This window comes from Pelodiscus sinensis, chromosome 5 (genome assembly GCF_052426305.1).
Source record: "Pelodiscus sinensis isolate ZL-2025 chromosome 5, ASM5242630v1, whole genome shotgun sequence".
NCBI lineage: Eukaryota > Metazoa > Chordata > Testudines > Trionychidae > Pelodiscus > Pelodiscus sinensis.
In genome coordinates this window covers 128,463,951-128,490,532 of record NC_143056.1, presented here as the reverse complement: position 1 = coordinate 128,490,532, position 26,582 = coordinate 128,463,951, and the positions used below count along the sequence as shown (strand labels likewise).

Genomic DNA, 26,582 nt, shown 5'->3' with positions numbered 1-26,582 from the left:
CCCTCAGCTCTGTCAGTCCCCCAATATCTTAGCCTCGGAGCTCTTCCCTCACCCCCTTTTCCTCCAAGTCCTACCCCTGTCCCTCAATCTTTACACACATGTGCACACACACACACACACACACACACACACGATATTCCAAACCTTCACTGCCCATTTTTGTTTCTTTCCCTCCACCATGAAATAAACTAGTCTGAATCAGGCACTCCCACACGGGGAGTTCTATCAGTATAATAGTCCTGGTCTCGTAATGCTGGAAAGGCTTCTGTGTAGACAAGCCCTCCGGAGCTGGTTGCATGCTGGTGGAAAGGAATCAGCAGTTCACAGCATCAACCGGTGCTGTGGTTCCTGAGTAGGTGCTGCCACCGTATGGCCATTTCTTTTCATGCAGTTAATTTCTCATCCCTCTCAAATTACTTGATTCATGTCCAAGCATCATGCTTTTCTCTGGAAAGGATCCAAGGAACTAAGGAAGATGGATGCTGATGCATCAAGTGTCCCTCTTCCCCCCACCCCCCTCCCCCGCCGCCACTGCAGCTCATCTAATGCCTGTGCTGTGGATTGAATACTCCAAACCAAATTGGGATTAAATTAACACTGTCCTGAAATCTCAAAGGAATCTGGGGACCCCCAGATTCTGGGAGGGAATGGAGACTCTAATCTCAGCTCAGAAAATCCGATCTGTTAGCACTCATGAGTGGGAAGCTGTTCAAACCAGCTAACGAGGCCATGTCTGTCATTTGGAAACCGGGCACAAAACAGGAGTGTAGTGGGCAGGAGGGGGGTGGGGGGATACAGAGAGAGTCTGCAATTTTTTAAAAACCGTTTTACTCGTTTCCTTTATGCGTTGACTCAACATTTGTCCCGCAACTTGTATGGAAGGTTGGTTTGTTGACACTGGTATTTTTTCAAAGATCTGAAATCAGCTTGAGTTCAAATTCAAAAAGTTTTCAAACATGAATGGTTTGGGTGGGGAAGGGGGCCAAAAAGACCCCAAACATCCTGCCTTGTGATTAAGCCAATCCAAAAGAAGTTGGGTGTTGGCAAAGAACATCTGGGAAGACCCTCTGTGTCTCCCCAGCCCTTGGATCATGCCCCTATCTTTGCCACCACTTTCTCAAACAATGAGTCGTCCTGGGGCACCTTAGATTTAGTAGACAGAGAAATTGGGAACAGAGCCGGCGAGTTGCATTGGTCGATGGAACCTGGGCTCCACCAGTGTCGGGGCAGGGTGTCTCCTTTGGCCCCATGCACTTCCCCCGAGCATCCTTCCTGGCTGATTGCCCTCTGATCTGCACCCTGCCCTTCCTGCAGCATGTGCCAAGGGAGGAGGGCATGAGCCACACTGCACTCCTTCTCCACCCCCAGGCAACTCTGAGTGATGTTTTTCTGGTGCTAGAGTGGAAGGAGGAGAGGGAGATGGTGGTCCTCTACCACACTCCAAAATCCTCCCCCACATCCTAGAGCCTGCACCCGAACCCTCTGCCCCAGCCCTGAGCCTCTCCCATAGCTCAACCCGCTCCACCCCAGCTCCATCCCAGAGCCACAGTCCTTCCTCACTCCCCCCAACCTTACAATGCGGGAGGGGGGCAGGATTTGGGCTCGCTCTGAGCCCCACTGAATTATACAAACCTTCCGCCTCTGACCGAGAGGGGCTGTCAGTTAGCTGTGGGTACCAAATGAAGGGGTAAGGGAAGTAAAGTTAGATTTGAAAAGTGGGGGAGAAGGAGGCGGAGAACAGTCATATAACATGAATGATGACAAAGAACAATCTCTCACTTTCCTTATCTCCATCATCCCGGGGCCTGAATAAAGAGATTACGGGAACCCGGCTGGGGCAGATTCACTTCCGACTCTTTCTCTCAGTCACTCACTGGGGCTAAGTCTAAACTGCATCCCTCTGTCGAGAGAGAGATGTAGATTAGGCACGTCGAAATTGCTAATGAAGCCAGGATTTAAATATCCCACACCTCATTAGCATAAACATGGCTGCCACTTTTTTCGACATGGAGTTTTTTAAAAACAAATTGGTAGTCTAGACACGGATCTGTCGAAAATAAAGCCTTTTTCGACAAATCGCGTATTCCTCAAAAATGAGGTTTACAGGATCTGTCAAAAAAGGCTTTATTTTCAACAGATCTGCATCTAGACTGCTGGGGGGGGGGTTTCAAAAAAACGCTGTCGAAAAAAGCGGTGGCCATGTTTATGCTAATGAGGCATGGGATGTTTAAATCCCGGCTTCATTAGCAATTTCGACGTGCCTAATCTACATCTCTCTCTCGACAGAGGGATGCAGTCTAGACACACCCTAGGGTTCTCACTGCAGGATCTTCATGGGAAAGTTTTATCAGTAATAATCTATTATCCAGATGCTAAGGATTCCCTGTCATCTGTGCAACATCCAACACCCAGTCACAGCCGGGAACCACTAGAGAAATGTCTTCTCCATGGGTTACAGAGTGGAATACAAGAGCTCATAGCATCAGTGTGTTTTGTGAGCACTGAGCAGCTATATCGCACCAGGCAATATCTGAGATCTACTTCCCTTCTCGGGTTGCTTCTGAGCTCCTAGCTGTAAAGCAAATGGCTTGGCAAAGATTTTCTCTTAGAGGAAGCTGCTCTTACGTGAGAAGAGCTACTAATATATTTAGGGTAGAAGAAACTTGTTAATAAGCATTATGAATAGCACCTTATTAATGGTTTAATTTTGCTGTCATGTCTCTATTATTTCTGTGCCACTTGGTAATAATTTTTGTGTCTATCTGGAAATCTTCCATCATCACCATAGCTGGGCCCACACTACATATTGTACAGATCCTTAAAGTTATAGTGCAGGTGGTTATGCTGTTTCATTAATGTGGCAATGAATGTTTTCTGTTTCTTACTATAAACTCATTTACAAAAAAAAAATCAAAAATGCATTTTGACAGAGTGGGCATTAAAGGAAGTAATGTGCAGACATGCACACTGCATGGTGACATCATTGTATTTACCCAAAACATAAGGATCCAAGATAAAGTACGGTGTTCGAATGAAAGAAATATATAAATCCCTCTCTAGTGAAGCAATATACTATTCCCCAGTTGAGTATTAGGTATACTTGACACTGTCTGGAGTGACTCATGACAGTATGCACCAATCCTAGGCTTGAATTAAGGCATTAAGTGGTTGTTGCATTACAAAGCACATTTCTCCTGCCTTTAACATCTGCATTTCCACATCAAAATCTATGTATGGGACACTTTCAGCCCATTTAATTAGCCCCATTAACATGGGTTCTACAATTGACAGGTACTTCTGCTGTTATTTTTATCTTGGTTTCTGTTATTTCTACTTCAGTTCACCTGAAGAAGTGGGTTTTTCCCACCAAAAAGCATGATTTTATAAAGGTTTGCGTGTCTTTAAATTCCCACAGAACTACTCATTTTTTAAGTTATAGACTAACACGGCTACCCCGCTGTGATTTTTCTACCCCAGGGCAGACTGTCAAAAAGCAGGGCAAATACCCCACTCTGGTGGTATGTTCTATAATTAGATTTCATCACCCCAGTAATAAATAAGGGTATGTCTACACTACCCCGCTAGTTCGAACTAGCGGGGTAATGTAGGCATACCGCACTTGCAAATGAAGCCCGGGATTTGAATTTCCTGGGCTTCATTTGCATAAGCGGGGAGCCGCCATTTTTAAATCCCCGCTGGTTCGAACCCCGTGCAGCGTGGCTACACGGGGCTCGAACTAGGTAGTTCGAACTAGGAGGGTAGTGTAGACATACCCTAAGAGTTCCAAAAGCATTAGAATAGTTTTATAATGGAGTCACAGTCAGTCTCACTCCAGTCTATCTTGTCACGCAGCCAGGCTGGACTGTATCATAATGGTCACCAAAGATCATAAATATTCCATTTGCTCCCAGTCTCTTACCCCAAGTGAATTTATACCTTATCTCTAGGGTAGCACATTTTGGTTGGATATATTGCTGGAGGTTTCATCATGTGACATACTTGTTAATTAAAGGTTAGTTTTTAATTCCTTAAGATCCCAGACAATTCTGGAGGGTTGGCAACCCTACTTAGCTCTCCCACCAAAGCCAACTCTGGTAGCCGATCTCCAGAATACACCCCTAACCGTTTATTAACTAGGAAAAGATAAGAGTTGTTTACAGATTAAACAAGCAGGCCTATGTACCCAAACGAGTTTCTGTCATTCAAATGGTGACAGAATTATAGTACTTGGTCAATTCATAATGTCTGCAGAGACTAATCCCTGGCCATCAGCACGAGGATCTCTTTGCTTATGTTTAGGGATCTTTGCCTCTCAGAGGGTATGTCTACACTGCCACCCTAGTTCGAACTAGGGTGACTAATATAGTCATTCAAACTTGCAAATGAAGCCCAGGATTTAAATCTTTATTTATTTGCATGTTCCTGGGTGCCGCCATTTTTAAATGCCCCATAGTTCAAACTACCTGCCCACGGCTACACGCAGCACAGGCTAGGTAGTTCGAATTAAGGCTCCTAATTTGAACTACCGTTATTCCTCATTGCAGGAGGAGTAATGGTAGTTTGAATTAGGAGCTTTAATTCGAACTACCTAGCCCGTGCTGTGCGTAGCCACGGGCAAGTAGTTCGAACTATGGGGCATCTAAAAATGGCGTCGCCTGGGAACATGCAAATGAAGCCCGAGATATTTAAATCCCGGGCTTCATTTGCAAGTTCGAATGACTACATTAGCCACCCTAGTTCGAACTAGGATGGCAGTGTAGCCATACCCAGACTCCAGACCAACATGAAAGAGATAGACTCTCTCCACTCCAGGGTTCTGACTGATGGGGTGAGTTCATTAGCTGGAGGGAGTAAGGAAGGCAGCCTCTCCTTTGATGCCACACAACACCTTTTTTGTCATGTTGTACATAAAGACAAGACCTTGACTTAAATTAATGCTTCTTTTCCTGTTAGGTGAGTTACACGGCAAGAGGTTTACTAAGCAAACACTCGAAATAGCTTTGCACTAGTGGTCTCCAACCTTTTAACACCCAAGAGCACTTTACATTTCAGGATAGTTCAGGATCTACCCTGCCCCTTCCCCAGGCTCCTTCCCCAAAGACCCACCCACTGCATTCCCCCTTCTTTTTCTCTGTCACTTGCTCTCCTCTACCCTCACTCACTTGCACTGCACTGGGGTGGGGGGCAGGTTCTAGGCTAGGGCCAAGGGGTTGGATGCAGGAGAGGGTGAGGGGTGCAAGCTCTGGGAGGGAATTTGGGTGCAGGAGGAGACTCCAGGCTAGGTCAGAGTGTTAGGGTGCAGGAGGGGGTGCTGGTCCTGGGAGGAGGGTCACAATTGAGGCAGGGAAGGAGGAGGAGGTATTGGGTCTGGGAGAAGGTTCGAGGCAGAGCAGCATGTCAGAGTGCAGAAGGAGGTGGAGGGGGGGGTGGCTCTAGGAGGGAGCTCCAAGTTGGAGCACAGATTTGGGTTGAGAGGTGCAGGCTCCGGCCAGGAGGCACTTTGCAAAGGCAGTTCCCAGCTGGCAGTACAGCAGGGCTCAAACAGGTTGTCTGCTTGCCATGGTCCCATGCTGATCCCAGAAGCAGCTGCATGCCAATTTGTCTCTGTGCTCTCCTGGGAGGTGGGGGGACATACATGTCTCCGTGTGCTGCCCCAGCCGTGTCCTCAAAGCTCCCATTGGCCAGAATCCAACCAATGGGAGCTGCAGGCATGGGCAGCTTGCAGAGGCTATGTCTACACTGCAGAGCGTTTCTGGGATTAAGGGATGTTCTTAAAATGGAGGTTCTGAATTTTTGCCCCATGTAGACGGGTCAAATTTCAGAAAAGCCACTTCCAAAAATTAGTGGAAAAAGATAAGCAAATTGTGAACTACAATTTGCGTCTCTTTTTCCAGTATAAATCTGCAGTCTGGCCATCGCCAGAGACACACTGTCCCCTTCATTCCAACAGGAGCACACCAACAAAGCCTGCAGCCAGCAGGCAACCCGTCCAAGCCCTGCTGTAATGCTGGATTTTAGCAGCTTGGAGATCATAATCAGCAGCTTAGTACTCCTGCTTTACCTCATGGGCTGTAGAGGTTATGAGAAAGATCAATGCATCCTGAGCAGCATCCTGCGATCATTTTATCAAGATTAAACACAAACCACATGCCAACTTAACAGCTCATAGGAAGGTCAAGAATGCTAACCCTTGGGTAAGCGAGGTGGGTTTCTGGCTATGCATTTTTAAGTGCTCACTGAGTCCCAGGGCCTTGGCTTGCCCCGGATTCACTGCCAGCATCACAATGATCATTAGAAAATTTAAATACAAGTTGGACTTCCCTGGTCTGGTCCCAAACCAGAGAATTTGCAGGATCAAGGGAGGTCCTGTGCCACCAGCCCCCAAACCACAATGCTACTGGCTCACTACCACCCCAGCTGTCCTCTTCCTCCTCCCCCCACCTCCACCACTACAAGCCCGGGCCAACAGACCCACCCAGCTGCTGCTGGCCTCCCAGCCCGGATGGGCTACCATAGACCCTGGCCCCAGGTGCACTCTGCCGTGGGCTCCTGCACTTGCATGGGGCTCAGGCCCCAAACCCTGGCCAGGCTGCTGGCCCTGCTGCCTCTGACCCTGTCTAGGTTGCTGGTCCTGCTGCCATTAGGCTCACAGGCTCTCTGGTCCAGGAGCATCCATGGTTCTATCAGACTACAGATGTTGCTGAACCAGGTAGTGCTGGTTTTTGGAGGTGCAACCTGTAATCCCAGAAGGACACCAGTCAAGGAGCAGTGAGTGAGAGAAATGCAACGGATAAAGACCACCCAACAGCTATAAAACAAGGAAACAAGTGTATAGTCTCCACTCCACCTACATATGGTCACTGTGTGATCACCTCCATGAGTCTGATTGATTAGAAGGCGGGCTCCTCTTCACTAGAGGACTGGAAGGAAATCCCACCTCTGCTCAGAAATGCCACGTCCAACGAACACATCCGCTCTTCCGAAACATTTTTCGGAAAAGCAGGCGGTTTGTCTGAAATTTGGTGCCGTGTAGAAGCGTCAAATTTCAGAAAAGCCTCTTTCAAAAGAAAAGTGGGAAAAGACACACACATTGCAGTTCGCAATTTGCATATTGTTAAAGCCAACACTCCTCTCTGGTTTGGCAGCTAATAAACAGCTTTATTGATCAATAAGGGAATTCTCCATCCCCAGAGCAGGGCGTCTCCAGCTGGGTGGTGCGGAGATTTAAATAGCCGTCCTCATTGTGTCTTGTCTAGAGATTTCTCCATCCTCACTGAAATCTGTCTTCTCTTCAAAGATGGCCCGCAGTGCGACCAGGAGACAGCCTCTGAGTCGGTACTGCCTGTAGCTCCCAACAACAAAGTAAATAACTGGGTTGATGCTGCTGTTGATAGAGGCCAGCAGGTAAGAGAACTCATTAGTGAGACTATGCTCAATCAGGTCGAGGAAATATTGCACACTGAGAGGAACAGCAAAGACGAGGAAGAAGAAGACGGTGAGCAGGATAACGACGTAGAGCTTTCCTGGGTGGCGGAACTGGAGGCTACGTCGGAGCTTGATAAACAGGACCAGACTGGACACCACCATGATGGGAGCAAAAATGAGGCAATTCAGACCGTACACGGGTAGGAATCTGTACAAGCAATATTCTGTTCCATCCACAAGACACAAAGAATACACTATTCCTGAGAGCAGGCAGGAGAGAGCCCAGAGCAGGGCACAGATGATGGCAGACAAGTGCGTTGGGCGGCTGCGGCGGTGCCAGATGGGAAAGAAGACAGACACGCACCTCTCCATGCTGATAGCTGTCAGGAAATAAAGGCTGGCGCTGTACGTGAGCAAAGATAGCACCCGAAACGCGTTCATTAAGTTTGGCCCTCTTGAAGCAACACAAAAGTTATGTTCGGCATTAGAGGTTATAAGAAAACAAGGCAGGAAGAGGAGGAAGCCAAAGTCCGCAGCAGCCAGGTTGAGGATGTAGACAGTGAAGACGTTCCTCTTAATGCAGAAGCTGAGGAACCAGAGGACGATCCCGTTTCCCACCAACCCAAACAGGCAGAAGAGTAGGGTGATGCTGTCGATGGTCACAACAGTTACATCTATTGGGCATCCAGCCCAGTCGTTTTCCTCCTCAGGCCCCGGGCTGGTCTGATTCTCAGTAAAATACATTTCAGTCGTCTCACTCATCACTGTGGGATGCTGGACCTTCCCGTTGGCACTCACCTGTTGGCAGAGAGCAGATAGGGACCATCAGTGAGTGGCACCCCCAGTGCTGTGTCTCACTGCTCATTCCAAACCATCCCCAGCTTCCAGTCTTGGAACAGCCAGGTCCCAGCAAGTGGGAGGGAGAAATGTCTAAAGAGGTACTGGCCATAGGGATGCCGGGCAGAGAGAGAGACACGGAAGGAAGACTGCTGTGTACAGGCCCTATCTGGAGAGACAGACAGGCACACAGAGGGAGAGGGAGAGGAATAGAAAGAGAACACAGGAGGGACTGTCGGCCGTGTATGTGCAGAGAATGGCAGGAGGAAGAAATGTTGGTGAGAATTGAAGAGTGATGTAGAAAGAGGCAGAGAGAACAACAGAGAGAGAAATCACAAATCATTAATGATGACAAAGAGCAATCCTTTACCTTCCTTCCAGCGGCCTGATCCAAGTATTTACCGAAGCCGGGCTGGGATAGGTTTGCTTCAGAATCTCTCTGTCTCACAGGTTTCACTGTAGGATCTTCCTGGGTAATAACGTATAAAACAGCTACAAATTTTTTTGCCACTGTCTTGTGCCGCATCAAGTCCCTTCTCTGTCAGGGAAATGTCTTCTCCACCTTGGGCAGAGCGGGACTCACAGATCACACAGTGTCAGGGCATCTGATGACTCTTGGGCAGATTGATAGCATCAGCCAACTTCAGCACTGTGTTTCCTTTCTGCCTTCCTCTGGCTTCTTACGCAATAAAGGAAATGCTTGCTCAAGGTTCAGTCTCATGGGTTGAGATTCTGCAGAAAGTTTATTTTCTCTGAAAAAGGTTTTTCGTGTGTGAGGGTACAATACCCGTGTGAATGAGCATGAATATTTCATCATCATCATCTCCAACAACCATGGGTTCAACGCTCCTTGGTGCCTGATGCCTCCCTCACTATTTCCTTCCATCTTTCCCTGTCCAGTACGGAGTGGTTTCTGTAGACTAGGTCTGCACAAATCTACTATATCATCTACCCATTCTCTGTGGGGTCTGCATCTCCTATTTGGACCATCCATTATGTCGAATACCAGGGTCTTAAGTTTTTGCTCGTTGTTCATTTTGCAGATATACCCAAATAGCTGAAACTTCCATTGAATGACCTTCTGCCATAGGTTCTCTTTTGGCTGTATCTTCCTATATAATTCCTCGTTGGTGACCTTCTGCATCCATCCTATTCTCGGGATCTTTCTATAACAACTCCTCTCGAACGCCAATATCCTTCTCTTCTAATGTTTCATAGCACCTATGTCTCACATCCATACAAAATGCTGCTAAATACACACATTTTCAAGATGCTCAGCTTCATTCCTAAGCTAATAGCTTTACTTTTCCAGATCTTATCCATCGTCTTCAAACTCACTCTTGCTTTTGCTATTCTAGTTGCTATTTCCTTCTTACAGTCTAGATCATACATCATGTTGCTCCCCAAATACGTGAACTTCTCTACGTTCTCTAGTTTGATCCCATCTACACTGCTCTTCCTTCCAATTTCCTTATCTCCAGATACCATTGTCTTCATTGTATCGATATTCATAATCAGTCCGTACCACTTCCCTTCCTCATTTAGCACCTGCACCGTTCTCGCTAGCGTCTCTTCATCTTCCTCGATTTGCATCTTCTTAATTGTTTAATTTTTTTTACAGTTTTTCCAAATGGTATTTCTGGGAAACTTGAGTTGTGACTTTTGTGACTTGATGATAGGAAATCTTATGCCCAGGTGCAGCCTGGGGGGCGAGCCACACAGGCCACTGGGGCTCTCTGGGCCCAGTCTGGGGCTAAGGGAAGATTGGCCTGGGTCTGGAGGAGCCAGAGGGCAGCCCAGAACCAGAAGGGGGCTCAACTCAGGGCTGAGGGACACTGTGCAGGCCTCCTACCACCACTCTCTGACTCAGGGTAGCTGGGGGCCATGTAAACCTCCCACTGGTGTTCCCTGGGCCTGGTCGAGGGGGACGAGGGCCACACATGCATCCCACTGGCATTCTCTGGACTCAGCCCAGGGAGGGAAGGAGTGGTCACACTGGGTGGCCTGGCAGTGCTGGTAGTGAGGTTGTCTGTGGGTCCTGGAGAGTAGGCAGTGACTGTGCTGCCTGGCTGCAGTGGTGCTGCTGGGGGGGCCGTGGTGGGAAGACTGGGGGGACTTCCTTCCCCTCTCCTGTGCTAGGACTGAGGGCCAGAAAGGAGAAGTTTAGAGAAGGGGGGCTGCTTATCTGGGATGGTGGCAGGCAACATAGTGAGCCCCATCCCCACTTCCTGGGTAGTGTGACTGCCCCAATGGTCACTCTGTTGTACAGCTCTCCCCTGCACTCACTGCCCTAGAGGTGACTGTGAGTATCACATTCCTCCTCTCAGTGCCCCTTTCTTCCATGTGATGGAAAATAATGTAATTCCGGGCACATCCCATTTTTCTGGCACAACCAAACCCTGACCTTGCTTTAAGTTAGATGAGGAAGCTACATTCCAAATTTGGTGGTCCTAGCTTTTACTGTTGAGGCGGAGTTCTTGAACAAATGGACTCGCAGACAGACAGATGCACCAATCTCTAATATATAAATACCAAGTTTTTACATGTGATCATTAGAAAATGTAAATAATCCTAGAAGGAGCTAAAGATCCTGCCGAGAACGAGGGAAATGCAATGGGTATAAGAGAAGGAAACAGGCATAGAATCCTCTTGTGATGAGTTCTTGTGGTTCAACAGGGAACTGGGGGGTCACTGAGCTCTCTGTCCCAGCAACCTGGGCGCTCTCTCACCCTGTGATGCTGTGACAATCTGCAAATAGTGACTTTATTATATTAGCCCACAGCATGAGAACTGAAGAGTAGGGCGGGGTGGGGGAGGTGTTCTAAAGAAAGAAACACCTCTAAATATAGCTACAGCTAAACAAAAAATACACTTTGTCCAAATCAGCATTAAGTCTGAGCTTTACAAAATGTAAATAATCCCAGAGGACACAAATAAAGGAGCAGTAAAGGGGGGAACATGACAAATAGACATTACCCACCTGCTACAAAAGAAGGAATCAAGTGTGTACCCGCCACTGCATGTGCACATGGGTTGCTTTCACTGCCTTTCTTCCATCGTTATTCAAAAGAACAAAATGTTTTCTAATGGTGGTATTTACAATGGGAGTTTCCAGCTACAACCTGCAACAAAACTCTCCCACGTGCCAGTTTAATGCTTTAATACAGAGAAGGGATTTAAATAAAAATTTATCCTTGGGCCTGACACACGCCTCATCGTACTTCATTGTGCATTTAATAGAGTTCATGGAAGGAGACTGGATTACAATGTGGCTGAGTTGGTGCTTTATGTGAACGTCATGTTGGTACTGCTCTTGCATCAACAGTGAAAGACGGAACAAGCAGCAACCAGGATGGAGGCCTAATCCAGGATACTGTGGGAAGACTGCAAGTGACTACAGGGCTAAATGAAAGTTAAACCAAACTTGACACCTTTCCTTTGGACACAGATACTAGTGCTTACAGCTTGGGGAGGCAGTGACACAAGAACAGAAAGCAGGAGTGTGGAACCTATGGCAGAGAGGCCAAATCCAGCCCCTGGCTTGCCTGGATCTGGCCCCTGAGGATAGGGGCTCCTCGCCCAGCATCAAGGAGCTGGTTCTCCAGCCCTGTGACTCTCCTCGCATCCAGACTCCATGCCCCTATTCTGCTCTTGCACCCTACCTCGCACCCAGCCCCACCAACCTCCAACCCACTCCTGCATTCTCCCTCCTGCCCAGACCCCACATCTCAAGATTGCTTCCAAACACTGAACTCTTCATTTTTGGCCCAACCCCAGAGCATAGGTGGGACCACGAAATCTACTAGCCGTCCTCCCAGGGTTGATGTGTGGGGAGTGTCTTTCTCCTTCTCAAGCTTCAGCCGGGGAGCTGAGTTAGCCTGTAACTGGCAAAACTTACAAAAACGACTAGTGTTGCAGCACCGTAAAGACTAACAAAACATGTAGATGGTATCATGAACTTTTGTGCGAACAACCCACTTCTTCAGATGAAGAAGTGAGCTGTGCCCACAAAAGCTCATGATACAATCTACATGTTTCATTTTCTCTAGGGTGCTGCAAGACTATTCGTTGTTTTTGTAAGTTTCTCCTTATGAGCTGGGGGGGGGGGTTCTTCTCACCTTTGTGTGGCCCCCAACTGATTTCAAAAAAAGTTCCCCACCACTGACATAAGGGGTCTGAAAAGAGAATGACTAATTTTAATAAAAGTAAAAGCTATCCTGAGAGAAATTACCTAAGCAGCCCCCCTGCAGTGGTTAAATCTTTGGAGCATTTTCACACCGTGGTCAGGACAGACCACATAGCTCTGCAAAGTCTCTTTGGTTTCAAACTGGGCTAGAAAACTTGTAATGCTGTGATTTCACAGTTACACCGAAGCCTGGCAGAAAACATAGCAATGCTAATGTCTTACCCAGATGGCCTTGTTGGAGCGACTAATTAACAACACTCCCCTAAATAGCATTACAAAGAATTGGTTGCTCAGAGCGGAGGGGTGACTGAGCTCAGGACGAGAGAGTCGTATCCTCTCTTCCCATGATTTACAGAAGTGAAAATGCTGATTGTTTCATTTACTGGAACAGAGGATATCAGGTTGCAGGAGCACATCCACATCACAATGTTGCACTAAAAGCCTGCAAGTCGCAGTGAGGATACTTAGAATTTAAAGATGAAATATTATAGGGGGTGGTGCAAATGAGCAAGTGATACATACAGGTATCCACAAATTTTAGCAGAAACACTGAAAGGGAAGGTACTCCTAGGGTACATCTAAACAACATGGCTCCGTCGACGGAGCCATGTAGATTTGTTTGTTTGGCAAAGGGAAATGAAGCCGCGATTTAAATAATCGCGGCTTCATTTAAATTTACATGGCTGCCGCGCTGAGCCGACAAACAGCTAATCAGCTGTTTGTCGGCTCAGCGCACTAGTCTGGACACTCCCCTGTCGACATGAAAGCCTTTTATCGACCTCCCCGGTAAACCTCATCCTATGAGGCATAATGGGGAGGTCGATAAAGGGCTTTCAGGTTGGCGCGGGAGCGTCCAGACTAGTGCGCTGAGCCGACAAACAGCTGATCAGCTGATTGTCGGCTCAGCGCGGCAGCCATGTAAATGTAAATGAAGCCGCGATTATTTAAATCGCGGCTTCATTTCCCTTTGCCGATCAGCCTAATCTCCATGGCTCCATCGATGGAGCCATGTAGTTTAGACACACCTAGTTTTAAAACTGATGGATATTGTGGGGTTTGCAAAAACCGTAGCCACTTTAAGGGCTTGTCTATACTTACCAGAGGATTGACAGGGATTTAGTGGGTCTAGTAAAGTCTCACTAAATCAAATACTGAGGATGCCCTCATCGACCATGGTACAGCTTGTAGTCATGAGGATTAAAGGAAGTCAACAGCATAGTTTCTCCCATCAACCTACCACTGTGAGGAGGCCTCAGAAAATCCATGTAAGGTACGTCGACTCCAGCTATATAGTTGTCGTGGCTGGAACTGTGTAGCTGACGTCAATTTCTTCTGCCAGTGTAGACCTTGCCTCAGAGACAGTTCCTGCATGCAGGATGTATGAAACTGGTGCAGGAAGGGTGATGTTTACACTGAAGAGAAGGGTACATTTTAGACTGGGAGCAGCCCTTTACAGCTCTTTTAACGAGGGTCCCTGTGAAGTGCATCGCTGTTGAGGTGCTGGATCCTTAACCTGAGGCAGAGACTGGCCAGCAATAATTGTTGGTAACTGTGGACTATTAACCGTACAAAGTGGCCTGAGGTTTATCCAATAAGAAATCAAGAGGCTGTGATAGTAGCTGGAGTCCTAGTGAATGAATTCTTCACTAGATTTGGGGTCCTGTGTGAGGGGACCCACCCACAGCAATTCAGACCCCCAGGGCACAAATCAGTGGTCCTGCAGCTCCCCTCCCTCAGCCAGGGCCACAAGTCCCCTCCCCCGCAGAGAAACCCCCAAACTCTTCCTGCCAGAAAAGCCCTATCCCCTCCCTTCCTTCCCTCCCCCAAACCCAAGTTATGAAAGCTGCAACAGCATCTCATGATTCAAAGATGCTTTTGATATGCCCCTTGCAGGTTCCGGGGCCAAGTATCCCCACCTCAGAACCTGCATGGGGCATATCAAGAATGTCTTTCAGTCAATTTTCTGTGATTCTAAGGATCCACCAAACCTGCATCACCCCAGGCTACCCTCAATCCAATGGGATTACAGAAAGTTTTCGTATGATACCAGGGGTTCTGCTGGCCACCTCTTTAATACAGCACCAAAGGGACTTTTGATGGCTCCTAGATAGGCTTGGCAAACTTTAAATTGGATAATGTTGATGGATAATGCTGATGTTTGTTTTGAAGCATGTTTTAATTGTTATTGATTTAAATTTTCACAGCCATGTAAAATTATGGGAGGTGTCAGGAAATGGGAGGGGTCGGTCACTTTCTTATTGAGATTAGATACTGGGATTCGGAAAGGTAGTTTTATAACGCTCAAAACAGAAATTGTCAATACTTCATCAAAATATACCACAGCCTTACCTCAAACTCTAATAAATTCGCAAGCAGCATGTTTTTTATTTTTGCCAATCTGTACATTGCAAGCATTGGAATAAATCAGATATTTCCACTGAGTTGATGGAGTGGCCCCAAAATAGCTGGAACAAACCAGTGAATCTTGCTTCATATGGGGTAGGATCAAACTGTCCAAGAAGAGTATCTCACTGGTTTACTTACCAGATCTGTCCTTTGGATGAATCTTGCAGCTCAATGCAAACCTGGGAATTTAAAAGATGAGTTACACAAGTTTTATGTTGATACAATATGGGTATATCTAGACTACAGGGTTTTGTCAACAAAAGTGGACTTTTGTCAACAAAAGTGGACTTTTGTCGACAAAACTATACCTGTGTCTACACACATAACATCGACAGAACTCAGCAGTTTTGTCAACGGCTGTAAACCTCATTCTATGAGGAATAACACCTTTTGTCAACAGAGTTCTGTCGACAGAAGGCGTTTTGCATGTACACTGTCCTTTGCGTCTACACTGTCATGTCGACAAAGCAGCTTGCTGTGTCGACAGAACTGGATGTAGTCTAGACACTCTTTGTTGACAGAAGCTTTGTCGACAGTATCTGTCAACAAAACTTCTGTCGACAAAAGTCTAGACATACCCTATGTGTATTTATTACTACCATGTCATGTTAGTAGTCTCATCATTGCTGCTGTTCAGATTTTTAATTTGATGAAATTTAATGGCAAGAATGATAGTCAAGTTTTTAATCTGGGCATTTCATCATCTGGCAACATGACAAACAGCATAGGCTTTTGAAACTCTTTCACACATGAGAGAATTACCAAACTTCAGAGCATTTCTGCAGGGCTTCTAGCGCTACATCACTGCCACAGAACATGTTGTATAAATGTGAACATACCACTTGGCTAAGGTAGATAAGTCCTGCATTTTTCAAGATAATAAAGCCGGGTGGAGAAACTACAGTCCATGGGCTTCATCCAGCCCATTGGAACCTTGCATCTGTCCCTGAAGCTCCTGTATAAGTGTGGGGACAGGAGCTTACCCTGGTCCACCTGTCACTAATTTGCCCCTGGGAAGAAGTCAGACTAAAAGGTTTGCCCACCCCTGGAATAAAGACAAACAAGTTTTTAAATCTGAGAATTGGGAAGAGGCCGTCTAACCTATTCTTGCACCACAGCTCTCTGAAGCCTTTCTCTGCCCTTCTCCGTAGCTCAAACCCTGAGCCCTAGTTGAGGAGGTTTGGGGGCTTGCTCCTCTCAGGAGCAGCAGCAATCGTACTGTTGACCTAACCATGTGTTTTCTTTCTCTAGACCTCTTTCTGTGCCAGCTGATTGGCTCAGAGCCAACAGAGCAGCCTGCAATCCATCCCATAGCTCCCCCTGGGCAAGGTAGGGCAGGAGAGCATTCATATTCTCCAGTGATGGATGGACTGGCAGCAGGGAGTCAGGGGTGAGATTTCCTCACATTCATCTCACCAACCAGAGTTCTAAGACCAACACCCCTCTCTGCCCAAATTCATATGCCAAAAGCTTCAGGGGGGTACCTGAGTTAGTCTGGAAGGAGGTGTACAGCTAGTTCGGATTAGGAAGCCTAATCCGAACTAGCTACTCCGTGCCCGAGCGCCATGGCGGGAGGCAAAGAGGGGCGCAAAGGGGGGGCGGGGCGGTGACGTACACAGCCAGGCCCCACCCCCTGGCCATGTAGGACACCGCCCCTCCCCCTTCCTCTCCTGCCATGGTGCTTGGCTGACTTCTGTGCCACTCAGCTGGGCCACCGCAGGGGAGCAAGCGGCCGTTTGGGCCCTGCGCTCCCCATGCAGCACAGGGGTGCTGTATGGGGACGGCGGCACCCAAAGTGCTGCTTGCACCGCTTGCTCCCAGCAGCAGCCCAGCTAAGCGGCGCAGAAATCAACCAAGAGGCATGGCAGGAGGCGAAGAACGTGACTCAGGCAACAGGGCCGCCCAGAGGGAACAGCCAGCATTCCAGCGTTACAGAGTCACAGACATTGGGCTACTATATAGATGATTATAATGATCCTAATTAACACTAAATCAGGCAATCAGTGAGGTTGTTTAACTATATTGATCATTATATGTATTACTTCTTTTAGAACAGTTTGTATTTTGGGGGTCCTGATGTGTTTGGGCAAATACCATTCCATGATCAATATCTGTATATTATTTTCTCTGCTATCCACCCAGTAAAAATGCCTTTTTTCAATCTCTCTTTCTAGTACATAGGTTCCCAAACTGGGGGAGGAGGGGGCGTGAAGAAATTCCGGGGGGGGGGGGCACAAGGCAACCCAGCCCCTCCACCGTCAATTCCCCCTCCCCTCCGCCCAAGAAAAAGACCGGTCCATCTGGTAAAAAAATGTAGAAAATACCGGACATGTGAAATGCCCAGTATTTTCTGCTTTTCCTGGCTCAGGCGTCTGCTGAAACACGTGCAGCTCGAGCTGTCTGGGGTGGAGGGGAGGATGGAGCATCCCTGGCAGACTTGAAAATGGCTGCCTTAAAAGGGCAATGCCTGCTCTTAAAAGGACTTTTTTTTTTTTTTTTTTGGTCAAAAGTTTTCCCTTGGAGCACCAGCACCTTTTTTTTTTTTTTTTTTTTTTTTACACTGGTCCTGGATGTGACTTTTTTTTTCCTCAACAAGTTTTGCAACTATTTGGGAGGAGGGGGTAACATGAGGGTTTCTCAAAAATCAAAAAGGGGGTGTGATGCCAAAAAGTTTGGGAACCACTGTTCTAGCAGATATATTTTAATTTTAAAAAATCACAAATATTTACTGCCACAGTAAGCTAAAATAAACAGTCTCAGGCAAAAATATATCCTTGAGTATACATAGAATATATATTATTGACCCAGAAATCATGGATACAAGCATTTTTAAGACATATGGTTTGACTTGTAACAAAATATAACAGAAGTCTTATATTTGCCAAGAAAAGAGAATATGGAACAATAAGAAAAGTTCTAAATTTCATACTAACTGAATTGCTTACACCCCGAATGCACCAGTTGCATTTCTCAGATAATGGCAGTTTTCTGTGATAGCAATCCCTTTAGACTTAATCTTTAGCAAGCCATTTCCGTTACTTTGGAGAAAAAAAGTAACAAACACATTGCTGATCTTATAAAACTGCCCCTGTGCTCACAAGATGCACTGATGTTATGATCTCTGTATCCTACCCTATGCAGCATAAGAAAGTCACTTCTTTGAGGGGACCTGGCAGGGACTGGTTGTTGGACACCACACAGGGGAATTCTGTGTTCAGATGATAGATTATAATTCAGAAAAGATCCAAAGAAAATAGGTTCGTTCCCAAGGTGTTGGAAGGAAGTAAAGGTAAGTGTTTGTTAGATCAATTCTTTGCTGCTGGTTGTTTTCCCTCTCTCCACTTCATATTCCAGGGATCTATGATGGGTGCCAGTAACCTATAATTCCCCATGTCGTCTCCTGCCACTTCCAATCCATAAATGGATGACAGCTCCTCCCATTATCTTTTCCCTTTCTTAATAATCTATCCAGCTCTCGCTGTGTTTGTGTTTCTCTCTCTCTCTCTTTCGGCTGCTCCCTACCTTTCCCCATCTCTTTCTATCCTTAGCATCTCCCAGGACTGTAATCTCTCTGGATACTTCAGTCACACCCACTTGGATCTGGCTGTTCCAGGTCATTAAACAGTAGAGGGGCTGGAATGGTCAGTGAAGCACAGTGCTGGGGATAACCAGGTCTCTGAATCTCCTCTATCTACTCTCTGCTAACAGGTGTGCATACGCAGTGGTTTTGAGAGGAAGATGTCACCAAGCCCAGAGAGCAGAAGTTTTATGACTGAGCCATGCACAACGTTCCTTCCTCCCACAATGACCGACTTTAATTATTCTAATACAAATAATGGGAACGAATGCTTCAAAGACAGTTTTACTGACATCTCCATTAACAGCGTCACTCTGCTCATCTGCCTGTTGGGGCTCATGGGGAATGGGACCATCCTCTGGTTTCTGGGCTTCCGCATTAAAAGGAACACCTTCACCGTCTACATCCTGAACCTAGGCATTGCCGACTTTGGTTTCCTTCTCTTCCTGGGTGTTTCCCTTACAATGAATATGATGAATCATTTCTTCTGTTTGGATTTAGAATGGAGGCCTTTTCTGCTGCTGTTTCTGTTCACATACAACACCAGCCTGTATCTCCTAACAGCCATCAGTATTGAGAGGTGTATCTCGGTCTTCTTCCCACTCTGGAGCCGATGCCGCCGCCCAAAGCCTTTGTCTGCCCTGGTGTGTGCCTTGCTCTGGGTTTTCTCCTCCCTGCTAATTGGACTAGTTTGTCATTTTTGTCTTCTTAATCCGGATAAAAAGTGTTTAGTGACAGTCATATCCATGAATATTTTCAATTTCCTAGTTTTCACTCCCATCATGGTTCTGTCCAATCTGATCTTGTCCATCAAAGTCCGATGTAGCTCCCAGCGACGTCAGCCAAGAAAACTCTATGCTGTTATCCTACTCACCATCCTCTTTTTCCTTGTTTTTGCTGTTCCTCTCAGCATTCAGTGCTTTATGCTGTATTTTAATTACTTCTTATTCTCCAATGAGACATGCTTCATGCTGGCCTCACTAAACAGCAGCATCAACCCAGTTATTTACTTCCTAATTGGGAGCTACAAAAAACGGCGATTCCAGGGGTCTGTTAAAGTTGTGCTCCAGAGGGTCTTTGAGGAGAAGGCAGATATCAGAGAGGATGGAGAGACTCAGAGTGCAAACCCAATGGAAATGGCTACTTAAATCCCTCCAGAATCCAACTTGGGACACCATTTTCAAGGGATGAAGAGTTACCGAGATCACAGAATCAAAAACATTAGAAGTTGAAAGGTCATTTCCTAAGTTTTTTTCCCATCCCCACCCAGGGCACAACCGTTCCCTAGAATGGATCCCCTGGGTTCACTGCAGTTGTAAAAACACAAATGGGTCACATGGGGCCCCATCCTGCCCCCTTTAGAATTAGTAGGCAAAGTCCTATTGATGTGAAGGTGAGCAGGAAGAGCCCCCATTGTGGTCCCATTCACACTGTTTCAGAAATGTTATTGATAAGGAATTTCACTTTTGGTGGCAAGTTTCTCCTCAAATCACCAGGAGAGTGCTACTGTCTTTTCCATAGAAACCTACTGTCAATAACCATTCATAGTCTTAGTTTTACCTGCCATTTACAGGGAAAATGGGTAAGTGAGTAGTTTTGTTTGGAAGGGGTCCCATATAAAGAGAGATTAAAAAGTTTGGGACTTTTCAGCTTAGAGAAGAGGAGACTAACGGGGGGATCTGATAGAGGTCTATAAAATCATGACTGGTATGGAAAAAGTGAATAAGAAAATGTTATTTACTTATTCCCACAATATAAGAAGAAGGGGTCATCAAATGAATGTAATAAGTACCAGTTTTAAAACAAACAAAAGGAAGTTTTTCTTCACTCCGCGCACAGTCAACCTGTGGAACTCCTTGCCAGAGGATGTGGTGAAGACTAGGACTTTAACAGGGTTTTAAAAAATCCAGATAGATTCATGGAGGTTAGGTCCATCAATGGCTATTAGCCAGGGTGGGCAGGAATGGTGTCCCTACCCCCTGTTTGTCTGGAAATGGATGACAGGAGAAGGATCATGTGATGATTACCTGTTGTGTTCCCTCCTTGTGGGGCATCTGGAAAACAGGATACTGGGCTAGATGGGCCTTTGGTCTGACCCAGTGTGGACATTCTTATGTTCTTACGTGTAGGAGACATGGTTATGTGGGAGGTAAGAATAATCATGTAGAAATAGCCCCATGTAAATAATTCCACAGCCAGCTATCGTGCATGAAATACAGTCAGATGTCCCCTGCAGCTCTGGGTTCTTTCTTATGCATAGTGATATATGAAACTTTCGCCTCTATTCCAATGGAAAAAAAATCCAAAATGACTATCAGCTAAGCAAGGAGGTTATTCTCTTCTAGTAATAATGCCTGGATGCTGAGCCCCCAAAAAGTCACAGCAGTCACTGCCTGCTATCTTTCTGTCCACTAACTTCAGTGTTAACATGAATAAACGCCATCTCTCACTCACTTTCCTGTGTGTGTGACCTCTCCTCTCTTGCCTTGAATAGGCAATGCACACAAATGCTCAATCTCCAGAAGGATCAGACCATTTCTATAGGTGCTCAGGGCATTTTCAGAAAGGTAGCTTTTGGGTCAAACCAACCGAGGCTGTAGGGCTTTGACAGACCTAAGCCAGTAGCCTGCCACACTGTGGTCCTGTTGGATACTCGGAGGTGGGCAGGCTAACATTCTTATGTTTTTATGAGTAGGAGACACATCTAAAGGACCTCCCCTCAACCTACAGGGAGGGTCCACAGAGCCCAGAATGTCAAATAATTACTGGGGACAAATAAATTAAAACAGGGATGGGTGTGGAGGTCATAGGGTCAAAACAAGGTACCGGATGGGGACACTGAGAACCCCAGACAGCGCCCACTGCCCCTCAAAGATTTCGACAGAGAGAGACAGTGGACACTGCCCAGTAGAACTCTGCCCAGATGTGTGAACAGATGCTGGAGTGGAAATACGCCCCACAGTCACAGGCCCCTCTCTCAGCCAACCTCTTCTCCCTGGTCTTGTAGATTGCCATCTTGGCCACAGCCAGGAGGAGGTTGACGAAGAGGTCCCGCGACTTTGTGGGGCCACGGATGGGGTGTGCATAAATTAATAGGTGAGGGAAGAAGTGCAGCCCGAACCTCAACAAGAGGTTCTGGAGGAGCCAAAAGCGGGGCTCTAACCTGGTGCACTTGATGCAGATGTGCGCCAGGGTCTCCCTCATGCCACAGACGGGGCAAGTATCGGGAACAAGGGTGAACTGTTGTACATGCCCATGCTCACCGCACCATGGATGATTCTCCAGCTGATGTGCCTGCAGGGCTGCAGAACCAAGGTGTAGTAGAGACTGACCCACCAGGGCTCCCCACCCTCTGTTGATGGTAGGGGGTCTCGCCATTTGGTAGCTGGGTGAGACACGAGGGTGGGGGAGCGAAGAACGTGAAGCATGAGTGTCTACAGATGACTCTTGGGCGCAGTTCGAAAGGGGACCTACTGCAATGTGTGCAGCTGGCTTGGGTGACGAGGGGAAGGCGGTCCGAGAGGTATGTGGGGCCTGGGGCTGATGGAGAGATCAGGCGGGCCAGGGATGAGGGGTGGGTGGGGTGCATCCTCTCGCAGGATCCTGTCAAGATAAACCTGAGCAGTGGGTGGCAAAGCATCCCTCACCTCTTCAAGTATGTGCCAGGGAGTACGTGGGGTGGAGAGCCCCATGCACTGGGGGTGTGTCTAGACTACATCCCTTTTTCAAAAAAGGGATGTAAATTAGGCACATCAATATTGCAAATGAAGCTGGAATTTGAATTTCCCGAGCTTCATTTGCATAATGACGGCCACCGCTTTTTTTTTTTTAAATGGGGCTTTTTCAAAAACACCCACAGCTTAGATGGGGGTCTTTTGAAAATAAAAGCCCTTTTCGAAAGATCCTGTAAACCTCACTTTTTGAGGAGTACAGGATCTTTCAAAAAAGGGTTTTATTTTCAAAAGACCCCCCTCTAAATGGCCGGGGTTTTTTTTTTTTCAAAAAAATCCTGTTTTGAAAAAAAGCAGCGGCCGCCATTATGCAAATGAATCATGGGAAATTCAAATCCTGGCTTCATTTACAATATCATTGTAAATACCTAATTTACATCCCTATCTTGAAAAATGAATGTAGTCTAGACACACCCTGGGTGAGCACTGGAGGATCCACCCCATCTCTCCGGTCGTAGTCCTGGAGGTTTCCAATCCTGGTGACTTCTGCCAAGACCAACCTCTTGCACACCAAGGGGGACTCCGCTGCTCGCACATGAAGATGGGGATTGTGTAGCAGTGGTTCCTCAAAGATGTCTTCCTCTACAGTGGCTCCCAAGAGCCTGGTGGATGAAAGCAGCTTCCAGCTCTAGAGGAGGTCCTGGTAGAAGGCTGACAGCCTAGAAAGGTCTCACGGAAGGCATCTCAATTAAAGGAGTGGCCAAATGAAATAAATCGGAGCCCTCGGAGGCGAAGAAAAGCGTGCACCAGCGTGCTCCATGCCGGACTCCCTGCATCATATAGGAGTCTCTGTACGGAGGACACAAACCCGCACATGCAAACACGTCAGGCCCTGCCCTCTCTCCTCCAGGGGAAGATGGAGAACCCCTGCAGAGACCCAATGCAGTCTTGACCAGAAGAACTGCAGCATCCGCTGCTGGATCTGCGCCAGGAAACCTGGGGTCAGGACCAGGGTGCTGAGACAGAGACAGAGCATGGACAGGATCAACCAGTGTTGGTTAAGCAGAGAGAGGCACCGGAGCAGTCCTGTCCATTTCCGCAACTACTCAGCCACCCTGGGCTTTAAACCTTTTCAGTTCTCCGGCGGGGAGGAATGTGTGGCAGAAAGGAAAACACCAAGTTAGAGCAATGGACCCATGCTCTACTGGATGGCGTGAAGCGTGGGAGGGAGGGAGCTCATCTGTCACCAAGCCCCAACCACCAAGCCAGAGCTCTAGACCCAGTAGACCTGGGCAGAGGAGGCTGCTAAGTAAACGGCCTGGCAGGCCTCCACCCATGCCAGGTCACCCAGGTCCTGGACCATGAGGAGCACGTCATTGGTGTACGCTGACAGGACCAGCCACATCTCCAGCTCACAAAGCTCAACACCGTCACCCCCTTGCAGAGGAGACAGAGGAAAGAGTTAATGGCTAGATTATACAGCTGACCTGACAGCAGATAGCCTTGATGCACTCCCTGCCTGAAGCTGACTGGTGTAGTCAGGGTCCAGTTGAGCTTGACCAACCACGCTGTGGATTGTACAGCATCTGAAGAAACACGACAAAGTGGGGCCCAAAGCCGCAGGCCCGCAGAGTGCCCAGGGTACCCCATGTCCATCCAGTTGAACATCTCCTGATCCAAGGACAGGAGGGCAAACATCCCTACACCAAAGCTCTATTAGATCCTGGACTAGATAAAGGTTGTCGAAATTGGTGCGGCCTGGGATGGTGTAGGTCTCATCTGGTTGGACCACATCAGCCAGCATAGACCACAGTCTCAGAGAGATGGCTTTGGTGATGATTTTACAGTCTATGCTGAGGAATGAGACAGGATGCCAATTCCTCAGATCGTGGTGGTCCTTTTTAGGGAGCAAGGTGAGCACAGCTCAACTGCACAATAAAGGAAGGACTCAACTCTCCAAAACTTGGCCAAGATGCTGGCAAAGGCCGAGGACTTCCCAGAACACTGTAGCCTCTCAAGTTACTTTCCTATCCTGCTAATAATATGTTTGTGTTAGTTTAGATTAATTTGGTAATAGTTAAAAGCTGTAATGCAAGAAAGCTTCTAAAAGCTGTTCTCAGCATTCCCATAGGCCCTTTGTGTTAGCTTGACTGATGTCTGGGTTCAGGTGTAATACATAGGCCTTATGTCTGCCCAAAGTTTGAGAAGGACACAAATACTAGCACCGCAGCACCCAGTTCCTTGGGGGAGGGCTTTGCCATTAACTCACCTGGGTAAAGATCCGTGTCCTTTCCTAGCTGGGGCCAAGACATGTTGGTATATAAGGGTATGTCTACACTACAAAGTTAATTCGAACTAACAGACGTTAGTTCAAATTAAGTTTGATAGGCGCTACACAGGCAAACCACTAGTTCGAACTTAATTCGAACTAGCGGAGCGCTTAATTCGAACTAGGTAAACCTCATTCTACGAGGACTAATGCCTAGTTCGAATTAAGTAGTTCGAATTAAGGGCTGTGTAGCCACTTAATTCGAACTAGTGGGAGGCTAGCCCTCCCCAGCTTGCCCTGGTGGCCACTCTGGGCATCACCAGAGAAACTCGTCTGCCCACCACCCAGCCCTGGAGCCCTTAAAGGGGCACGGGCTGGCTACGGTGCCCATGCCAGGTGCAAGCCTGCCCGCACCCAGCCAGCAGACCCTGCACCTGGCACGGCACGAGTCAGCCACCCGCTGCCACCCAGCCCTCCGCCTCTTCCCAGGACAAGGCTGGCAGCTCCCAGAAGCTGCACTAGGCACAGAAAAGGGCAGGATAGCTGCCAGTCCGGCCACCCAGGAGCAGGTTTGCATAAAAATCAAGGTGGTCGAGTGAGACCCCAACCCTGAGCCCTGAGCTTAGAACATAAAAACATAAGAATGGCCGTACGGGGTCAGACCAAAGGTCCATCTAGCCCAGTAGCCTGTCTGCCGACAGCGGCCAACACTAGGGACCCTGGAGGGGATGGACTGAAGACAATGACCAAACCATTTGTCTCGTGCCATCCATCTCCAGCCTTCCACAAACAGAGGCCAGGGACACCATTTCTACCCCTTGGCTAATACCACTCCATGGACACAACCTCCACGAATGTATCTAACTTCTCTTTGAACTCTGTTATAGTTCTAGCCTTCACAGCCTCCTGCAGCAAGGAGTTCCACAGGTTGACTATTTGCTTTGTGAAGAAGAACTTTCTTTTATTAGTTTGAAGCCTGCTATCCATTCATTTCATTTGGTGTCCCCTAGTCCTTATATTATGGGAACTAATGAAGAACTTTTCTTTATGCACCCTCTCCACACCACTCATGCTTTTATAGACCTCTAGCATATCCCCCCTCAGTCTCCTCTTTTCTAAGCTGAAAAGTCCCAGTCTCTTTAGCCTCTCTTCATATGGGACCTGTTCCAAACCCCTGATCATTTTAGTTGCCCTCCCCTCTCCCACCCTCTCTCTTCCCCTCTCCCACCTCCTTTTCCCAGTCTCCCCGAGTTTTGTTCCATAAAGAGAGTTTCTATTTTTGAACACACATGTCCTTTATTTTGTACATCAGGAAGGGGGGCTAGGGAGGGGTAAGTGGAAGGAGGTGAGGGAGGAATGGGGTACAAGCCCCTGATGGGGAGGACTGGGATCGCTCTGCGGGCTCCTTGGAGTGGAAGCTCTCCTGCAGCCCCCGATTGACACCCCCCCCAGGATGGCAGCCTGCGGCAAGTGCAGCCGGGCTGATGACCGAGTGCTGTGATGTGCCGAGTGTGGGCACTCAGGGCACTCCAAGACAGGACTGCGTTCGCTGTCCCTCATCGAGTTAGACAAGCGAGCGGGGAACCCCTGAGAACTGTCTGTCTGGGGTGGGGATCGGGTCCCTTTAAGCACAGCCCGCGGCTAGCCTGAGGCAGCAGCTCCACGCTCTAAGTCCTAATCTAATGCCCTGCCGGCACTGCTTCCGGCCATCCTTAACCTCAATGTGGATATGCTAGTTTGAATTAGCAAAATGCTAATTCAAACTAGTTTTTAGTCTAGATGCACTCATTCGAATTAGCTTAGTTCGAATTAACTAATTCGAATTAAGTTAGTTCGAATTAGTGCTGTCGTGTAGACATACCCTAAGAGTCTAGCAAGAGCCCCAGATTAGTGGTTCTGCTGCTTGTACTTGTCTGTGTGCATATGCTGCTTGTCTTCCCCCACAAAGCCAACCACTAGCCTGTTGGTGCTGTGCACTGATTGGGCTCTGTGGCAGTCCCGATGCAATTAGGTGTAGGAGCAGCATGGGTGCAGTACAGCCCAGCCCTAGGCTGTCTGGTGAGTCGGATTCCTCAGCAGTGCAGTGGCTCCTGCTCTAGAATATAATAAGATGGTACAGCCTCTGAATGCACTTTCCAATGAGAGCTATGTCTGTATGACAATCAATTAAAGGACAAGGTTGCACTTGAATGAGAGAACATACATAAGCTC

At 47.5% G+C, this 26,582-nt stretch overlaps 2 protein-coding genes across 2 annotated transcripts; one reads left to right on the top strand and one right to left on the bottom strand.

The window, feature by feature from the left end:
- Positions 1–6,952: 6,952 nt before the first annotated feature.
- Positions 6,953–9,347, bottom strand: LOC112544781 (mas-related G protein-coupled receptor member H-like). Its single transcript, XM_025181608.3, has 2 exons — positions 8,633–9,347; positions 6,953–8,223 (listed from the first exon to the last, which is right to left on the bottom strand). The coding sequence occupies exons 1-2, from the start codon at positions 8,786–8,788 to the stop codon at positions 7,225–7,227; spliced, it is 1,155 nt and encodes a 384-aa protein (XP_025037393.3). The 5' UTR covers positions 8,789–9,347; the 3' UTR covers positions 6,953–7,224.
- A 9,188-nt stretch (positions 9,348–18,535) lies between these two features.
- Positions 18,536–21,015, top strand: LOC102444974 (mas-related G protein-coupled receptor member H-like). The gene has a single exon (XM_075926069.2). It carries the CDS (start codon positions 18,593–18,595, stop codon positions 19,577–19,579), a length of 987 nt encoding a protein of 328 aa, XP_075782184.2. The 5' UTR covers positions 18,536–18,592; the 3' UTR covers positions 19,580–21,015.
- The last annotated feature ends 5,567 nt before the right edge of the window (positions 21,016–26,582 follow it).